Source organism: Ranitomeya imitator, chromosome 4 (assembly GCF_032444005.1).
Source record: "Ranitomeya imitator isolate aRanImi1 chromosome 4, aRanImi1.pri, whole genome shotgun sequence".
Taxonomy (NCBI): Eukaryota; Metazoa; Chordata; class Amphibia; order Anura; family Dendrobatidae; genus Ranitomeya; species Ranitomeya imitator.
Window position 1 is genome coordinate 723,987,078 of NC_091285.1, and position 16,173 is coordinate 724,003,250.

The following is a 16,173-nucleotide window of genomic DNA, read 5'->3' on the forward strand; positions in this document are numbered from 1 at the left end:
CGTGCTCAGGTACAGATAAATTAAACAGTCGACCTTTTGGGAACCTACTACCAGGAATCAAATTGATAGCACAATCACAATCCCTATGCGGAGGTAGGGCATCGGACTTGGGCTCATCAAATACATCCCGGTAATCAGACAAGAACTCTGGGACCTCAGAAGGGGTGGATGACGAAATTGACAAAAATGGAACATCACCATGTACCCCCTGACAACCCCAGCTGGACACCAACATGGAATTCCAATCCAATACTGGATTATGGGCTTGTAGCCATGGCAACCCCAACACGACCACATCATGCAGATTATGCAACACCAGAAAGCGAATAACCTCCTGATGTGCTGGAGCCATGCACATGGTCAGCTGGGTCCAGTATTGAGGCTTATTCTTGGCCAAAGGCGTAGCATCAATACCTCTCAATGGAATAGGACACTGCAAGGGCTCCAAGAAAAACCCACAACGCTTAGCATATTCCAAGTCCATCAAATTCAGGGCAGCGCCTGAATCCACAAACGCCATGACAGAATACGATGACAAAGAGCAGATCAAGGTAACGGACAGAAGAAATTTTGACTGTACCGCACCAATGGTGGCGGACCTAGCGAACCGCTTAGTGCGCTTAGGACAATCAGAGATAGCATGAGTGGAATCACCACAGTAGAAACACAGCCCATTCAGACGTCTGTGTTCTTGCCGTTCAACTCTGGTCAAAGTCCTATCGCACTGCATAGGCTCAGGTTTAAGCTCAGGTAATACCGCCAAATGGTGCACAGATTTACGCTCACGCAAGTGTCGACCGATCTGAATAGCCAAAGACATAGACTCATTCAAACCAGCAGGCATAGGAAATCCCACCATGACATCCTTAAGGGCTTCAGAGAGACCCTTTCTGAACATAGCTGCCAGCGCAGATTCATTCCATTGAGTGAGCACTGACCATTTTCTAAATTTCTGGCAATATACCTCTATCTCATCCTGACCCTGACAAAGAGCCAGCAAATTCTTTTCTGCCTGATCCACTGAATTAGGCTCATCGTACAGCAATCCGAGCGCCAGGAAAAACGCATTGATATTACTCAATGCAGGATCTCCTGGCGCAAGAGAAAATGCCCAGTCCTGAGGGTCGCCGCGCAAAAAAGAAATAATAATCAAAACCTGTTGAACTGGATCACCAGAGGAACGAGGTTTCAAGGCCAGAAATAACTTACAATTATTTTTGAAACTCAGAAACTTAGTTCTATCTCCAAAAAACAAATCAGGAATAGGAATTCTTGGTTCTAACATAGATTTCTGATCAATAGTGTCTTGAATCTTTTGTACTCTTGCCGAGAGCTGATCCACAAATGAAGACAGACTTCTAATGTCCATCGCTACACCTGTGTACTGAACCACCCAAATGTCTAGGGGAAAAAAAAGACAAAACACAATGCCAAGAAAAAAAAATGGTCTCAGAACTTCTTTTTTCCCTCTATTGAGAATCATTAGTACTTTTGGCTTCCTGTACTGTTATGAAAGGCAATTCAGTATCACAATGGACATGGAGGTCAGAGCACATACAGTGATCTGACAATAACCCAAAATAATAGAACGAGCTCTGAGACGTGGGAACTCTGCAGACCGCAATCCCTGATCCTCTCCAAACACAACTAGAGGCAGCCGTGGATTGCGCCTAAAGCTACCTATGCAACTCGGCACAGCCTGAGAAACTAACTAGCCTGAAGAGGAGAAAAAATAAGCCTACCTTGCCTCAGAGAAATACCCCAAAGGAAAAGGCAGCCCCCACATATAATGACTGTGAGTTAAGATGAAAAGACAAACGTAGGGATGAAATAGATTCAGCAAAGTGAGGCCCGATATTCTAGACAGAACGAGGATAGGAAAGATAACTTTGCGGTCTACACAAAACCCTAAAGAAAACCACGCAAAGGGGGCAAAAAGACCCTCCGTACCGAACTAACGGCACGGAGGTACACCCTTTGCGTCCCAGAGCTTCCAGCAAAACAAATAGACAAGCTGGACAGAAAAAATAGCAACAAATAGCAAAGAAGCACTTAGCTATGCAGAGCAGCAGGCCACAGGAATGATCCAGAGAAACACAAGTCCAACACTGGAACATTGACAGGAAGCATGAATCAAAGCATTAGGTGGGGTTAAGTAGAGAAGCACCTAACGACCTCACCAGATCACCTGAGGGAGGAAACTCAGAAGCAGCAGTACCAGTTTCCTCCACAAACGGAAGCTCCCAGAGAGAATCAGCCGAAGTACCACTTGTGACCACAGGAGGGAGCTCCGCCACAGAACTCACAACACTCCCCGTGTAATATCACACGTGTAGTATAGACACTCCCCTTGTAACATCACACGTGTAATACAGACAACACCCTCATGTAATATCACACGTATAATACAGACACCCCCCCGTGTAATATCACACGTGTAATACAGACACTACCCTCGCATAATATCACATGTATAATAGACACCATCGTTTGTAATATCACATGTGTAATACAGACACTGCCCCCTGTAATATCACTCATGTAATACAGACACTTCCTTGTGAAATACAGACCCTCCCCCAGTGTAATATTAAACATGTAACACTATAGAGACACACCCTGTGTAATATCACACGTGTTATACAGACACTACCCCAGTGTAATATCACATGTGCAATACAAACATTCTCCTGTTTAATATCACATGAGTACTACAGACCACATTGTGTAATACAGACCCCCATGTAATACAGACATCCCGTGTATAATACAGACACTCCCCCATGTAATATTGCATGCGTAATACAGACACTCCCCTGGATAAGATCACACGTGTAATACAGACTCCCCTTTGTAATATCACACATGTAATGCAGACACTCCTCCATTTAATGTTACATGTGTAATACAGACACTCTTCTGTGTTTTTTTCGCATCGTCAAAACGACGCATGCGGCAGCATTCGCATACAGCCGCATGACCTGCGTACCTAATGTTAAAGCTAGCGGAGCTAGTGGCAGAGGTACGGCCGAGGGCGGGGCTTCACGGAGGAAGTCCGCAGCCTGCCGCAGATCAGGGAAACACTAATGTGAAACCGGCCTTATACAGACACTCCCTCGTGTAATATACATGCAATACAGACCACCCTCTTGTAATATCACACGTGTAATACAGATATTCTCTCCATTTAATATCATATGTGTAATACAGACACTCCCTCGTGTAATATCACACGTATAATACAGACAAAACCCTATGTATTATCACACGTGTAATGCAAACACTCCCCCCCATATAATATCACACATGTAATACAGACACTTCCCCTGTAATAAATACAGCCCAAAATTGAAAGCATCACAGTGACCGTCCCACACATGCTCAACACCTTGTGGGGAAACTAATGAGAGGGAGAGACCACATCAGAAAAACATTGGGACTCTCCCATTAATAAATTATCATAACCGGGAAGGAAAACTGGAGTACAAGTCCAAGATAGTATAAAAGGTATATGGTTATTATACAAAAAACACAGGTTTTCAATAGTATTACAAGAACAAATGGTCCATGTTCAGCAAGGATTGCAAGGTGGAACCAGAGAGCGGTGTACCCTCCTAACACTACCGCACGTATATTCCATAATAAAGTGCTAATAGGGAAAAGACAGCGGCCAGGTGATAATATCAGTATGGAAGTATCTAGAGGAGTCCTCAGTCACAGCGGACCCATTATTAGAAATGATTCAGCATTCCTTACCCATGTTGCAGTGTATATGGGTCCACACCGTCCACTCCGTACTGCCCCAATGCGCGTTTCGCGTCGGCTTCGTCAGGGGGCAACATGGGTAAGGAATGCTGAATTAGGGAAACATTTCTAATAATGGGTCCTCTGTGACTGAGGACTCCTCTAGACATGACATCACCTGGTCCGCTGTATTTTCCCGATTAGCACTTTATTATGGAATATACGTGCGGTAGTATTAGGAGGGTACACCGCTCCCTGGTTCCGCCTTGCAATCCTTGCTGAACATGGACCATTTTTTCTTGTAATACAACTGAAAACCTGTGTTTTTGTCTATGATGTAGTGTATAATAAACATATACCCTTTTATACTATCTTGGACTTGTTTTCCTTTCCGGTTATTGTTTCCCCTGTGTAATATCACACATATAATACCGATGCTCCTCTAGTGTAATATCACACGTGTAATACATACACTTCCCCTGTGAAATATTACACGTGTAATACATACGGTACTCTCTACCTGTGTAAAATCACAGTGTAATGCAGACGCTTCCCTCGTATAATATCACACGTGTAATGCAGATGCTCCTCCTGTGTAATACAGACATTCCCGTTTAATATCACATGGTTACTACAGACCACCCTGTGTAATATGTAACCCCCGTGTCATACAGGCATCCCCCTTGTAATATCACACATGTAATAGACACTACCCAGTGTAATATTACATGTGTAATACAGATGCTCCTCCTGTGCAATATCACACGTGTAATATAGACACACCCCACTTAATATCATACATGTATTATAGACACTCCTCCCATGTAATATCACACATGTAATACAGATACGTCCCTGTTTAACATCACACAAGTAATACAGACACTCTCCCTGTGTAATATCACACGTGTATTATAGTCATTATCCCATGTAATATCACATGTAATGCAGGCAATCCCTTGTTTAATATCACAGGAGTAGTACCGACACCCCACAGTGTAATTTCACACTCCACTGAGTAATGTCACACGTGTAATACAGACACTCCTGTGTAATATCCCATGCGTAATACAGACTATCCCCCTGTGTAATATCACACATGTTACACAGGGGGGTGTCGGTATTACATCACACATGTAATACAGACACTCCCCCCATTTAATATCACACATGTCTTACAGACACTACCCCTGTGTAATATCACACATGTAATCCAGACACTCTCCCATGTCATATTACACAAGTCTTACAGACATTCCCCCAGTGTAATATCACACATGTAATACAGACACTCTCCCCATTTAATATCACACATGTCTTACAGACACTACCCCTGTGTAATATCACACATGTAATCCAGACACTCTCCCATGTCATATTACACAAGTCTTACAGACATTCCCCCAGTGTATTATTACGCATGTAATACAGACACTCCCGCTGTGTAATATCACAAATGTAATATAGACCATCAGTAAACACTTCTTACTTTTTTTAGGTTTAGCTTCTGGTTTGGTGCCAATGTATGTGGGTGAGATTTCTCCAACACACCTTCGGGGAGCGCTGGGCACCCTGCATCAGCTGTCCTTGGTAATAGGAATATTGGTTGCTCAGGTAATCTACAAGATGCATTTGATTTGTTTGGTCATCAGGTCTTCTTTTCCTCCACCTTAACTCCTGATTCTTTGTAGTATCTCCTGTATTACCCTGCATTATCCTGTATTATCTGTATGGTTAGTTAAGATACATCTATTTTTACTAAAGGTACCGTCACACATAACGATATCGTTGCTTTTTGTGACGTAGCAACGATATCGTTAACGATATCGTTATGTGTGACAGCGACCAACGATCAGGCCCCTGCTGGGAGATCGTTGGTCGCTGGACTTTATTTCGTCGCTGGACTCCCTGCAGACATCGCTGGATCGGCGTGTGTGACGCCGATTCAGCGATGTCGTCACTGGTAACCAGGGTAAATATCGGGTTACTAAGCGCAGGGCTGCGCTTAGTAACCCGATGTTTACCCTGGTTACCGTTGTAAATGTAAAAAAACAAACACTACATACTTACATTCCGGTGTCTGGTCATGTCCCTCGCCTTCAGCTTCCCGCACTGACTGGTGAGCGCCAACTGGCCGTAAAGCAGAGCACAGCGGTGACGTCACCGCTCTGCTTTCCGGCCGGCGCTCAGTCAGTGCGGGAAGCTGAAGGCGAGGGACATGACCAGACACCGGGAATTTAAGTATGTAGTGTTTGTTTTTTTAACGTTTACGCTGGTAACCATAGTAAACATCGGGTTACTAAGCGCGGCCCTGTGCTTAGTAACCTGATGTTTACCCTGGTTACCGGGGACCTCGGGATCGTTGGTCGCTGGAGAGCTGTCTGTGTGACAGCTCTCCAGCGACCAAACAGCGACGCTGCAGCGATCGACATCGTTGTCGGTATCGCTGCAGTGTCGCTTAGTGTGACGGTACCTTAAGCCAGGGAAAATAGACTGTTATCTATATGTTGACTTTTGAATTTATGTGTTTTTCTGGTTGGTCAAGAAATCAGACTTTTGCTTGTGTAAGCCTGTAATATTGACTAGTAAGTTGACAATTTGTAACATACTGTGCTCTTATCCTTGATGACTAGTGATGTTTGCTGATATGCTGATTACACATTGTCCAAGCCAGCTAGTTTGTTGACTTTTAAAATAGAGGAAAAACTATGAAAATCGGTTCTCCATTCTTCTCCTTTACCTGTAAATACTGATTGAAGGACACTTGTTAACCATATAAAGAGGTTATATTCTCTGTGAGAGTGAGACAGCCAGAAATTTAGCCAAGACATCCAAACATAAAAAGGACCAGAGACAGGACAGTAGCCAAGACATCATGGCTCTGTCACGAGGGACACAGATTTTCTATTCTACAGGATGCCAGCTTAGGGGACCACGGCCTTGGCTGGAAGAATACAGATTAGTGTTGAGTGAATTTCTTTGGGTCCCTGCTTATTCGGCAAGCTATAGTGCTTACCGAATAAGCTGCAGAGGGAACCTGGATACATGGAGCGCGCCGGCTGATCAGCTGATCGGAGCCACAGCTGCATGTGTCGAAGATGTGTCACTGTCACAGCATATGCATGGACAGCCTGTGTGTTGCATGTGCTGTGACAGTGACACAGCCGCGACACGTGCAGCTGCAGCGCTGATCAGCCGGTGCGCACCATGTATCCGGGTTCCCTCTGCAGCTTATTCAGTAAGCGCTATAGCTTGGGGAATAAGCGGTAACCGGAAGAAATTTGCTCAACTATAATACAGTTCAGCTCCATTGACCATCTCGAATCTATGGATATGTTTGGATAAAGACAGGATTGGGACCCATTGTTTCCTGGCTCCATGGAGATGGTTGGAGAAGCCAGTTTGTGACCCTCAGGTCAACTGACCTTGTACCTGAATTGACTGTCATCTTACTAAGCTTGTCATTACATTCTCTCTGTGCGTGCCACAGCTAGGATAGTTTGCCCTGAAAGAAGAAACCAGGTTGTGACTCTCCTTTCAACTGGCCTTATGCCTGAATGGACTGTCATCTTCCTAAGCTTGTCACCTCCTCTCTGTGCATGTCACAGGTGGGGTAGTTGGCCCTGGAAGATGAAGCCAGGGTGTGACCCTCCAGTCAACTGGCCTTGTGCCTGAATGGACTGTCATCTTCCTAAGCTTGTCACCTCCTCTCTGTGCATGTCAGAAGTGGGGTAGTTGGCCCTGGAAGATGAAGCCAGGGTGTGACCCTCCAGTCAACTGGCCTTGTGCCTAAATGGACTGTCATCTTCCTAAGCTTGTTACCTCCTCTCTGTGCATGCCACAGGCGGGGTAATCGGCCCTGGAAGATCTGCAGTCACAGCTGCTCCTATCCCTGCAATCGCCGACCCCCCTGTGTGTCCACACCTGTATCTCCTGCGTCTCCTGTATCTCCCCTCCATATATTTTTTAATCTTTTTGTTTAATTCTCGCAGGTCTTGGGTCTAGATTTATTTTTGGGCACTAGTAGTCGGTGGCCAGCCCTGTTTTGGGTAACGCTAATCCCGGCAGCTCTACAATCGGTTTTGCTGCCATTCTGCCCAGAGAGCCCTCGTTTCCTGTATATCGTGTGCGAGCAGGAGGGCCAGGCCCGAATCAGTAAGTGACCCTCTGCAGATGATCTATGCTCCATTGTGTGCATGCGATACATAATATAGGATGTGGTAATCCTATAGGCAAGAGCATAGAGTTGGTTCCCTGTATGCTTAGTTTGCCGGTTTGCCATCTTGCAGGTTTGCGGCGTCTCACTGGCCTCTTGGATGTCTCAGATGATCTTTCAGAAATGAAGGAAGAGAAAAGACAAATGGACACACAACAAAAAGTCTCTATTCTGCAGATCTTCCGTTCCCGCACCTACAGACAACCCATAATTGTGGCCATAATCTTACAACTCTCCCAACAGTTGTCTGGTATTAATGCGGTAAGCCTACCCCGCCCCTGCAGAGTGATACAGACAGAATGGGGCTATGACCCCACCCCTGCAGGATTCTACAGGCAGAAAATATCTATGACCCCGCCCCTGCAGGATTCTACAGGCAGAAAATATCTATGACCCCACCCCTGCAGGATTCTACAGACAGAAAATATCTATGACCCCGCCCTTGAAAGGTGATACAGATAGAAGGGAGTTATTAATTGCCCCGTTCCCTGCTGTGTGATAGTTACAGAAGGGAGCTATGACCCCGCCCCTGCATAGTAATACAGACAGAAGATATCTATGAGCCCGCCCCTGAAAGGTGATGCAGACAGAAGGGAGCTATGAGCCTGTCCTGCCACTACAGGGCTCTGCATGTAGAAGGGAACTATGGTCCTGTCCATGCAGAGTGATACACACTGAAGGGAGCTATGACACCGCCCCTGAATGGTGATATAGACAGAAGGGAACTGTGAGATGCCTGCACAATGATACAGATAGAAGAGAGCTATGAGCCGTCCCCTGCAGGATGATACAGATAGTAGAGAGCTATGAGCCGTCCCCTGCAGGATGATACAGATAGAAGAGAGCTATGAGCCGTCCCATGCAGGGTGATACAGATAGAAGAGAGCTATGAGCCGTCCCATGCAGGGTGATACAGATAGAAGAGAGCTATGAGCCGTCCCCTGCAGGGTAATACAGATAGAAGAGAGCTATGAGCCGTCCCCTGCAGGATGATACAGATAGTAGAGAGCTATGAGCCGTCCCCTGCAGGGTGATACAGATAGAAGAGAGCTATGAGCCGTCCCCTGCAGGGTGATACAGATAGTAGAGAGCTATGAGCCGTCGCCTGCAGGGTAATACAGATAGAAGAGAGCTATGAGCCGTCCCCTGCAGGATGATACAGATAGAATAGAGCTATGAGCCGTCCCCTGCAGGATGATACAGATAGAATAGAGCTATGAGCCGTCCCCTGCAGGATGATACAGATAGAAGAGAGCTATGAGCCGTCCCCTGCAGGATGATACAGATAGAAGAGAGCTATGAGCCGTCCCCTGCAGGGTAATACAGATAGAAGAAAGCTATGAGCCGTCCCCTGCAGGATGATACAGATAGAAGAGAGTTATGAGCCGTCCCCTGCAGGGTAATACTGATAGAAGAGAGCTATGAGCCGTCCCCTGCAGGATGATACAGATAGAAGAGAGCTATGAGCCGTCCCCTGCAGGGTGATACAGATAGTAGAGAGCTATGAGCCGTCCCCAGCAGGGTGATACAGATAGAATAGAGCTATGAGCCGTCCCCTGCAGGGTAATACTGATAGAAGAGAGCTATGAGCCGTCCCCTGCAGGGTGATACAGATAGAAGAGAGCTATGAGCCGTCCCCTGCAGGGTGATACAGATTGTAGAGAGCTATGAGCCGTCCCCTGCAGGATGATACAGATAGTAGAGAGCTATGAGCCGTCCCCTGCAGGATGATACAGATAGAAGAGAGCTATGAGCCGTCCCCTGCAGGGTAATACAAATAGAAGAGAGCTATGAGCCGTCCCCTGCAGGGTGATACAGATTGTAGAGAGCTATGAGCCGTCCTCTGCAGAGTGATACAGATAGTAGAGAGCTATGAGCCGTCCCCTGCAGGGTGATAGAGATTGTAGAGAGCTATGAGCCGTCCCCAGCAGGGTGATACAGATAGTAGAGAGCTATGAGCCGTCCCCTGCAGGGTGATACAGATAGAAGAGAGCTATGAGCCGTCCCCTGCAGGGTGATACAGATTGTAGAGAGCTATGAGCCGTCCTCTGCAGAGTGATACAGATAGTAGAGAGCTATGAGCCGTCCCCTGCAGAATGATACAGATAGTAGAGAGCTATGAGCCGTCCCCTGCAGGGTGATACAGATAGTAGAGAGCTATGGGCCGTCCCCTGCAGAGTGATACAGATAGTAGAGAGTTATGAGCCGTCCCCTGCAGGGTGATACAAATAGAAGAGAGCTATGAGCCGTCCCCTGCAGGGTGATACAGATAGAAGAGAGCTATGAGCCGTCCCCTGCAGGGTTATACAGATAGAAGAGAGCTATGAGCCGTCCCCTGCAAGGTGATACAGATAGAAGAGAGCTATGAGCCGTCCCCTGCAGGGTTATACAGATAGAAGAGAGCTATGAGCCGTCCCCTGCAGGGTGATACAGATAGTAGAGAGCTATGAGCCGTCCCCTGCAGGGTGATACAGATAGTAGAGAGCTATGAGCCGTCCCCTGCAGGGTGATACAGATAGAAGAGAGCTATGATCCGTCTCCTGCAGAGTGATACAGATAGAATAGAGCTATGAGCCGTCCCCTGCAGGGTGATACAGATAGAAGAGAGCTATGAGCCGTCCCCTGAAGGGTGATACTGATAGAAGAGAGCTATGAGCCGCCCCCTGCAGGGTGATACAGATAGAAGAGAGCTATGAGCCGCCCCCTGCAGGGTGATACTGATAGAAGAGAGCTATGAGCCGTCCCCTGCAGAGTGATACAGATAGAAGAGAGCTATGAGCCGTCCCCTGAAGGGTGATACTAATAGAAGAGAGCTATGAGCCGTCCCCTGCAGGGTGATAGAGATAGAAGAGAGCTATGAGCCGTCCCCTGCAAGGTAAAGCAGATAGTAGAGAGTTATGAGCCGTCCCCTGCAGGGTGATATAGATAGTAGAGAGCTATGAGCCGTCCCCTGCAGAGTGTACAGATATTAGAGAGCTATGGGCCGTCCCCTGCAGGGTGATACAGATAGAAGAGAGCTATGAGCCGTCCCCTGCAGGGTGATACATATAGAAGAGAGCTATGAGCCGTCCCCTGCAGGGTAAAGCAGATAGTAGAGAGCTATGAGCCGTCCCCTGCAGGGTGATATAGATAGTAGAGAGCTATGAGCCGTCCCCTGCAGAGTGTACAGATATTAGAGAGCTATGAGCCGTCCCCTGCAGGGTGATACAGATAGAAGAGAGCTATGAGCCGTCCCCTGCAGGATGATACAGATAGAAAAGAGCTATGAGCCGTCTCTTGCAGGGTGATACAAATAGAAGAGAGCTATGAGCCGTCCCCTGCAGGGTGATACAGGTAGTAGAGAGCTATGAGCCGTCCCCTGAAGGGTGATACTGATAGAAGAGAGCTATGAGCCGTCCCCTGCAGGGTAAAGCAGATAGTAGAGAGCTATGAGCCGTCCCCTGCAGGATGATACAGATAGAAAAGAGCTATGAGCCGTCTCTTGCAGGGTGATACAAATAGAAGAGAGCTATGAGCCGTCCCATGCAGAGTGATACAGGTAGTAGAGAGCTATGAGCCGTCCCCTGAAGGGTGATACTGATAGAAGAGAGCTATGAGCCGTCCCCTGCAGGGTGATAGAGATAGAAGAGAGCTATGAGCCGTCCCCTGCAGGGTAAAGCAGATAGTAGAGAGCTATGAGCCGTCCCCTGCAGAGTGTACAGATAGAAGAGAGCTATGAGCCGTCCTCTGCAGGGTGATACAGATAGAAGAGAGCTATGAGCCGTCCCCTGCAGGGTGATACATATAGAAGAGAGCTATGAGCCGTCCCCTGCAGGGTAAAGCAGATAGTAGAGAGCTATGAGCCGTCCCCTGCAGGGTGATATAGATAGTAGAGAGCTATGAGCCGTCCCCTGCAGAGTGATACTGATAGAAGAGAGCTATGAGCCGTCCCCTGAAGGGTGATACTGATAGAAGAGAGCTATGAGCCGTCCCCTGCAGGGTGATACAGATAGAAGAGAGCTATGAGCCGTCCCCTGCAGGGTAATACAGATAGAAGAGAGCTATGAGCCATCCCCTGCAGGGTGATACAAATAGAAGAGAGCTATGAGCCGTCCCCTGCAGGGTAATACAGATAGAAGAGAGCTATGAGCCATCCCCTGCAGGGTGATACAGATAGAAGAGAGCTATGAGCCGTCCCCTGAAGGGTGATACTGATAGAAGAGAGCTATGAGCCGTCCCCTGCAGGGTGATAGAGATAGAAGAGAGCTATTAGCCGTCCCCTGCAGGGTGATACTGATAGAAGAGAGCTATGAGCCGTCCCCTGCAAGGTGATACTGATAGAAGAGAGCTATGAGCCGTCCCCTGCAGGGTGATACTGATAGAAGAGAGCTATGAGCCGTCCCCTGCAGGGTAATACAGATAGAAGAGAGCTATGAGCCGTCCCCTGAAGGGTGATACTGATAGAAGAGAGCTATGAGCCGTCCCCTGCAGGGTGATAGAGATAGAAGAGAGCTATTAGCCGTCCCCTGCAGGGTGATACAAATAGAAGAGAGCTATGAGCCGTCCCCTGCAGGGTAATACAGATAGTAGAGAGCTATGAGCCGTCCCCTGCAGGGTGATACAGATAGAAGAGAGCTATGAGCCGTCCCCTGCAGGGTGATACAGATAGAAGAGAGCTATGAGCCGTCCCCTGCAGGGTGATACAGATAGAAGAGAGCTATGAGCCGTCCCCTGCAGGATGATACAGATAGAAGAGAGCTATGTGCCGTCCCTTGCAGGGTGATACAGATAGAAGAGAGCTATGAGCCGTCCCCTGCAGGGTGATACAGATAGAAGAGAGCTATGAGCCGTCCCCTGCAGAGTGATACAGATAGAAGAGAGCTATGAGCCGTCCCCTGCAGGGTAATACAGATAGAAAAGAGCTATGAGCCATCCCCTGCATGGTGATACAGATAGAAGAGAGCTATGAGCCGTCCCTTGCAGGGTGATACAGATAGAAGAGAGCTATGAGCCGTCCCCTGCAGGGTAATACAGATAGAAGAGAGCTATGAGCCGTCCCCTGCAGGGTAATACAGATAGAAAAGAGCTATGAGCCATCCCCTGCATGGTGATACAGATAGAAGAGAGCTATGAGCCGTCCCTTGCAGGGTGATACAGATAGAAGAGAGCTATGAGCCGTCCCCTGCAGGGTAATACAGATAGAAAAGAGCTATGAGCCGTCCCCTGCAGATTGATATAGATAGTAGAGAGCTATGAGCCGTCCCCTGCAGGGTGATACAGATAGAAGAGAGCTATGAGCCGTCCCCTGCAGGATGATACAGATAGTAGAGAGCTATGAGCCGTCCCCTGCAGGGTGATACAGATAGAAGAGAGCTATGATCCATCCCCTGCAGGGTGATACAGATAGAAGAGAGCTATGAGCCGTCCCCTGCAGGATGATACAGATAGTAGAGAGTTATGAGCTGTCCCCTGCAGGATGATACAGATAGAGGAGAGCTATGAGCCGTCCCCTGCAGGATGATACAGATAGAAGAGAGCTATGAGCTGTCCCCTGCAGGGTAATACAGATAGAAGAGAGCTATGAGCCGTCCCCTGCAGGGTGATACAGAGAGAAGAGAGTTATGAGCCGTCCCCTGCAGGATGATACAGATAGAAGAGAGCTATGAGCCGTCCCCTGCAGGATGATACAGATAGAAGAGAGCTATGAGCCGTTCCCTGCAGGGTGATACAGATAGAAGAGAGCTATGAGCCGTCCTCTGCAGGGTGATACAGATAGAAGAGAGCTATGAGCCGTTCCCTGCAGGGTGATACAGATTGAAGAGAGCTATGAGCCGTCCCCTGCAGGGTGATACAGAGAGAAGAGAGCTATGAGCCGTCCCCTGCAGGGTGATACAGATAGAAGAGAGCTATGAGCCGTCCCCTGCAGGGTGATACAGAGAGAAGAGAGTTATGAGCCGTCCCCTGCAGGATGATACAGATAGAAGAGAGCTATGAGCCGTTCCCTGCAGGGTGATACAGATAGAAGAGAGCTATGAGCCGTCCCCTGCAGGGTGATACAGATAGAAGAGAGCTATGAGCCGTCCCCTGCAGGGTGATACAGATAGTAGAGAGCTATGAGCCGTCCCCTGCAGGGTGATACAGATAGAAGAGAGCTATGAGCCGTCCCCTGCAGGGTGATACAGATAGAAGAGAGCTATGAGCCATCCTCTGCAGGGTGATACAGATAGAAGAGAGCTATGAGCCGTCCCCTGCAGGGTGATACTGATAGAATAGAGCTATGAGCCGTCCCCTGCAGAGTGATACAGATAGAAGAGAGCTATGAGCCGTCCCCTGCAGGGTAATACAGATAGAAGAGAGCTATGAGCCGTCCACTGCAGGGTGATACAGATAGAAGAGAGCTATGAGCCGTCCCCTGCAGGGTGATACAGATAGAAGAGAGCTATGAGCCGTCCCCTGCAGGGTGATACAGATTGAAGAGAGCTATGAGCCGTCCACTGCAGGGTGATACAGATAGAAGAGAGCTATGAGCCATCCTCTGCAGGGTGATACAGATAGAAGAGAGCTATGAGCCGTCCCCTGCATGGTGATACTGATAGAATAGAGCTATGAGCCGTCCCCTGCAGGGTAATACAGATAGAAGAGAGCTATGAGCCGTCCACTGCAGGGTGATACAGATAGAAGAGAGCTATGAGCCGTCCCCTGCAGGGTGATACAGATAGAAGAGAGCTATGAGCCGCCCCCTGCAGGGTGATACAGATAGAAGAGAGCTATGAGCCGTCCCCTGCAGGGTTATACAGATAGAAGAGAGCTATGAGCCGTCCTCTGCAGGGTGATACAGATAGAAGAGAGCTATGAGCCGTCCCCTGCAGGGTGATACAGATAGAAGAGAGCTATGAGCCGCCCCCTGCAGGGTGATACAGATAGAAGAGAGCTATGAGCCGTCCCCTGCAAGGTGATACAGATAGAAGAGAGCTATGAGCCGTCCCCTGCAGAGTGATAGAGATAGAAGAGCGCTATGAGTTGTCCCCTGCAGGGTGATACAGATAGAAGAGAGCTATGAGCCGTCCCCTGCAGGGTGATACAGATAGACGAGAGCTATGATCCGTCCCCTGCAGAGTGATACAGATAGTAGAGAGCTATGAGCCGTCCTCTGCAGTGTGATACAGATAGAAGAGAGCTATGAGCCGTCCCCTGAAGGGTGATACAGATAGAAGAGAGCTATGAGCCGTCCCCTGAAGGGTGATACTGATAGAAGAGAGCTATGAGCCGTCCCCTGAAGGGTGATACTGATAGAAGAGAGCTATGAGCCGTCCCCTGCAGGGTGATACAGATAGAAGAGAGCTATGAGCCGTCCCCTGCAAGGTGATACAGATAGAAGAGAGCTATGAGCCGTCCCCTGAAGGGTGATACTGATAGAAGAGAGCTATGAGCCGTCCCCTGAAGGGTGATACTGATAGAAGAGAGCTATGAGCCGTCCCCTGCAGGGTGATAGAGATAGAAGAGAGCTATGAGCCGTCCCCTGCAGGGTGATACAGATAGAAGAGAGCTATGAGCCGCCCCCTGCAAGGTGATACAGACAGAAGAGAGCTATGAGCCGTCCCCTGCAGAGTGATACAGATAGAAGAGCGCTATGAGTTGTCCCCTGCAGGGTGATACAGATAGAAGAGAGCTATGAGCCGTCCCCTGCAGGGTGATACAGATAGACGAGAGCTATGAGCCATCCTCTGCAGTGTGATACAGATAGAAGAGAGCTATGAGCCGTCCCCTGAAGGGTGATACAGATAGAAGAGAGCTATGAGCCGTCCCCTGAAGGGTGATACTGATAGAAGAGAGCTATGAGCCGTCCCCTGAAGGGTGATAGAGATAGAAGAGAGCTATGAGCCGTCCCCTGCAGGGTGATACAGATAGAAGAGAGCTATGAGCCGTCCCCTGCAGGGTGATACAGATAGAAGAGAGCTATGAGCCGTCCCCTGCAGGGTAATACAGATAGAAGAGAGCTATGAGCCGTCCTCTGCAGGGTGATACAGATAGAAGAGAGCTATGAGCCGTCCCCTGCAGAGTAATACAGATAGAAGAGAGCTATGAGCCGTCCCCTGCAGGGTGATACAGATAGAAGAGAGCTATGAGCCGTCCTCTGAAGGGTGATACCGATAGAAGAGAGCTATGAGCCGTCCCCTGAAGGGTGATACCGATAGAAGAGAGCTATGAGCCGTCCCCTGCCGGGTAATACAGAT

The 16,173-nt window shown here is 48.2% G+C and overlaps 1 protein-coding gene across 1 annotated transcript in view; it reads left to right on the forward strand.

Annotated features, from left to right (window-relative positions):
* SLC2A4 (solute carrier family 2 member 4) overlaps positions 1 to 16,173 on the forward strand; it is a 241,825-nt gene that overhangs the window by 183,625 nt on the left and 42,027 nt on the right. Inside the window, exons 5-7 of the mRNA XM_069767638.1 lie at positions 5,243 to 5,358; positions 7,737 to 7,899; positions 8,034 to 8,221. Coding sequence (XP_069623739.1) covers positions 5,243 to 5,358; positions 7,737 to 7,899; positions 8,034 to 8,221 — 467 coding nt within the window. The remainder of the gene's footprint in view (positions 1 to 5,242; positions 5,359 to 7,736; positions 7,900 to 8,033; positions 8,222 to 16,173) is intronic.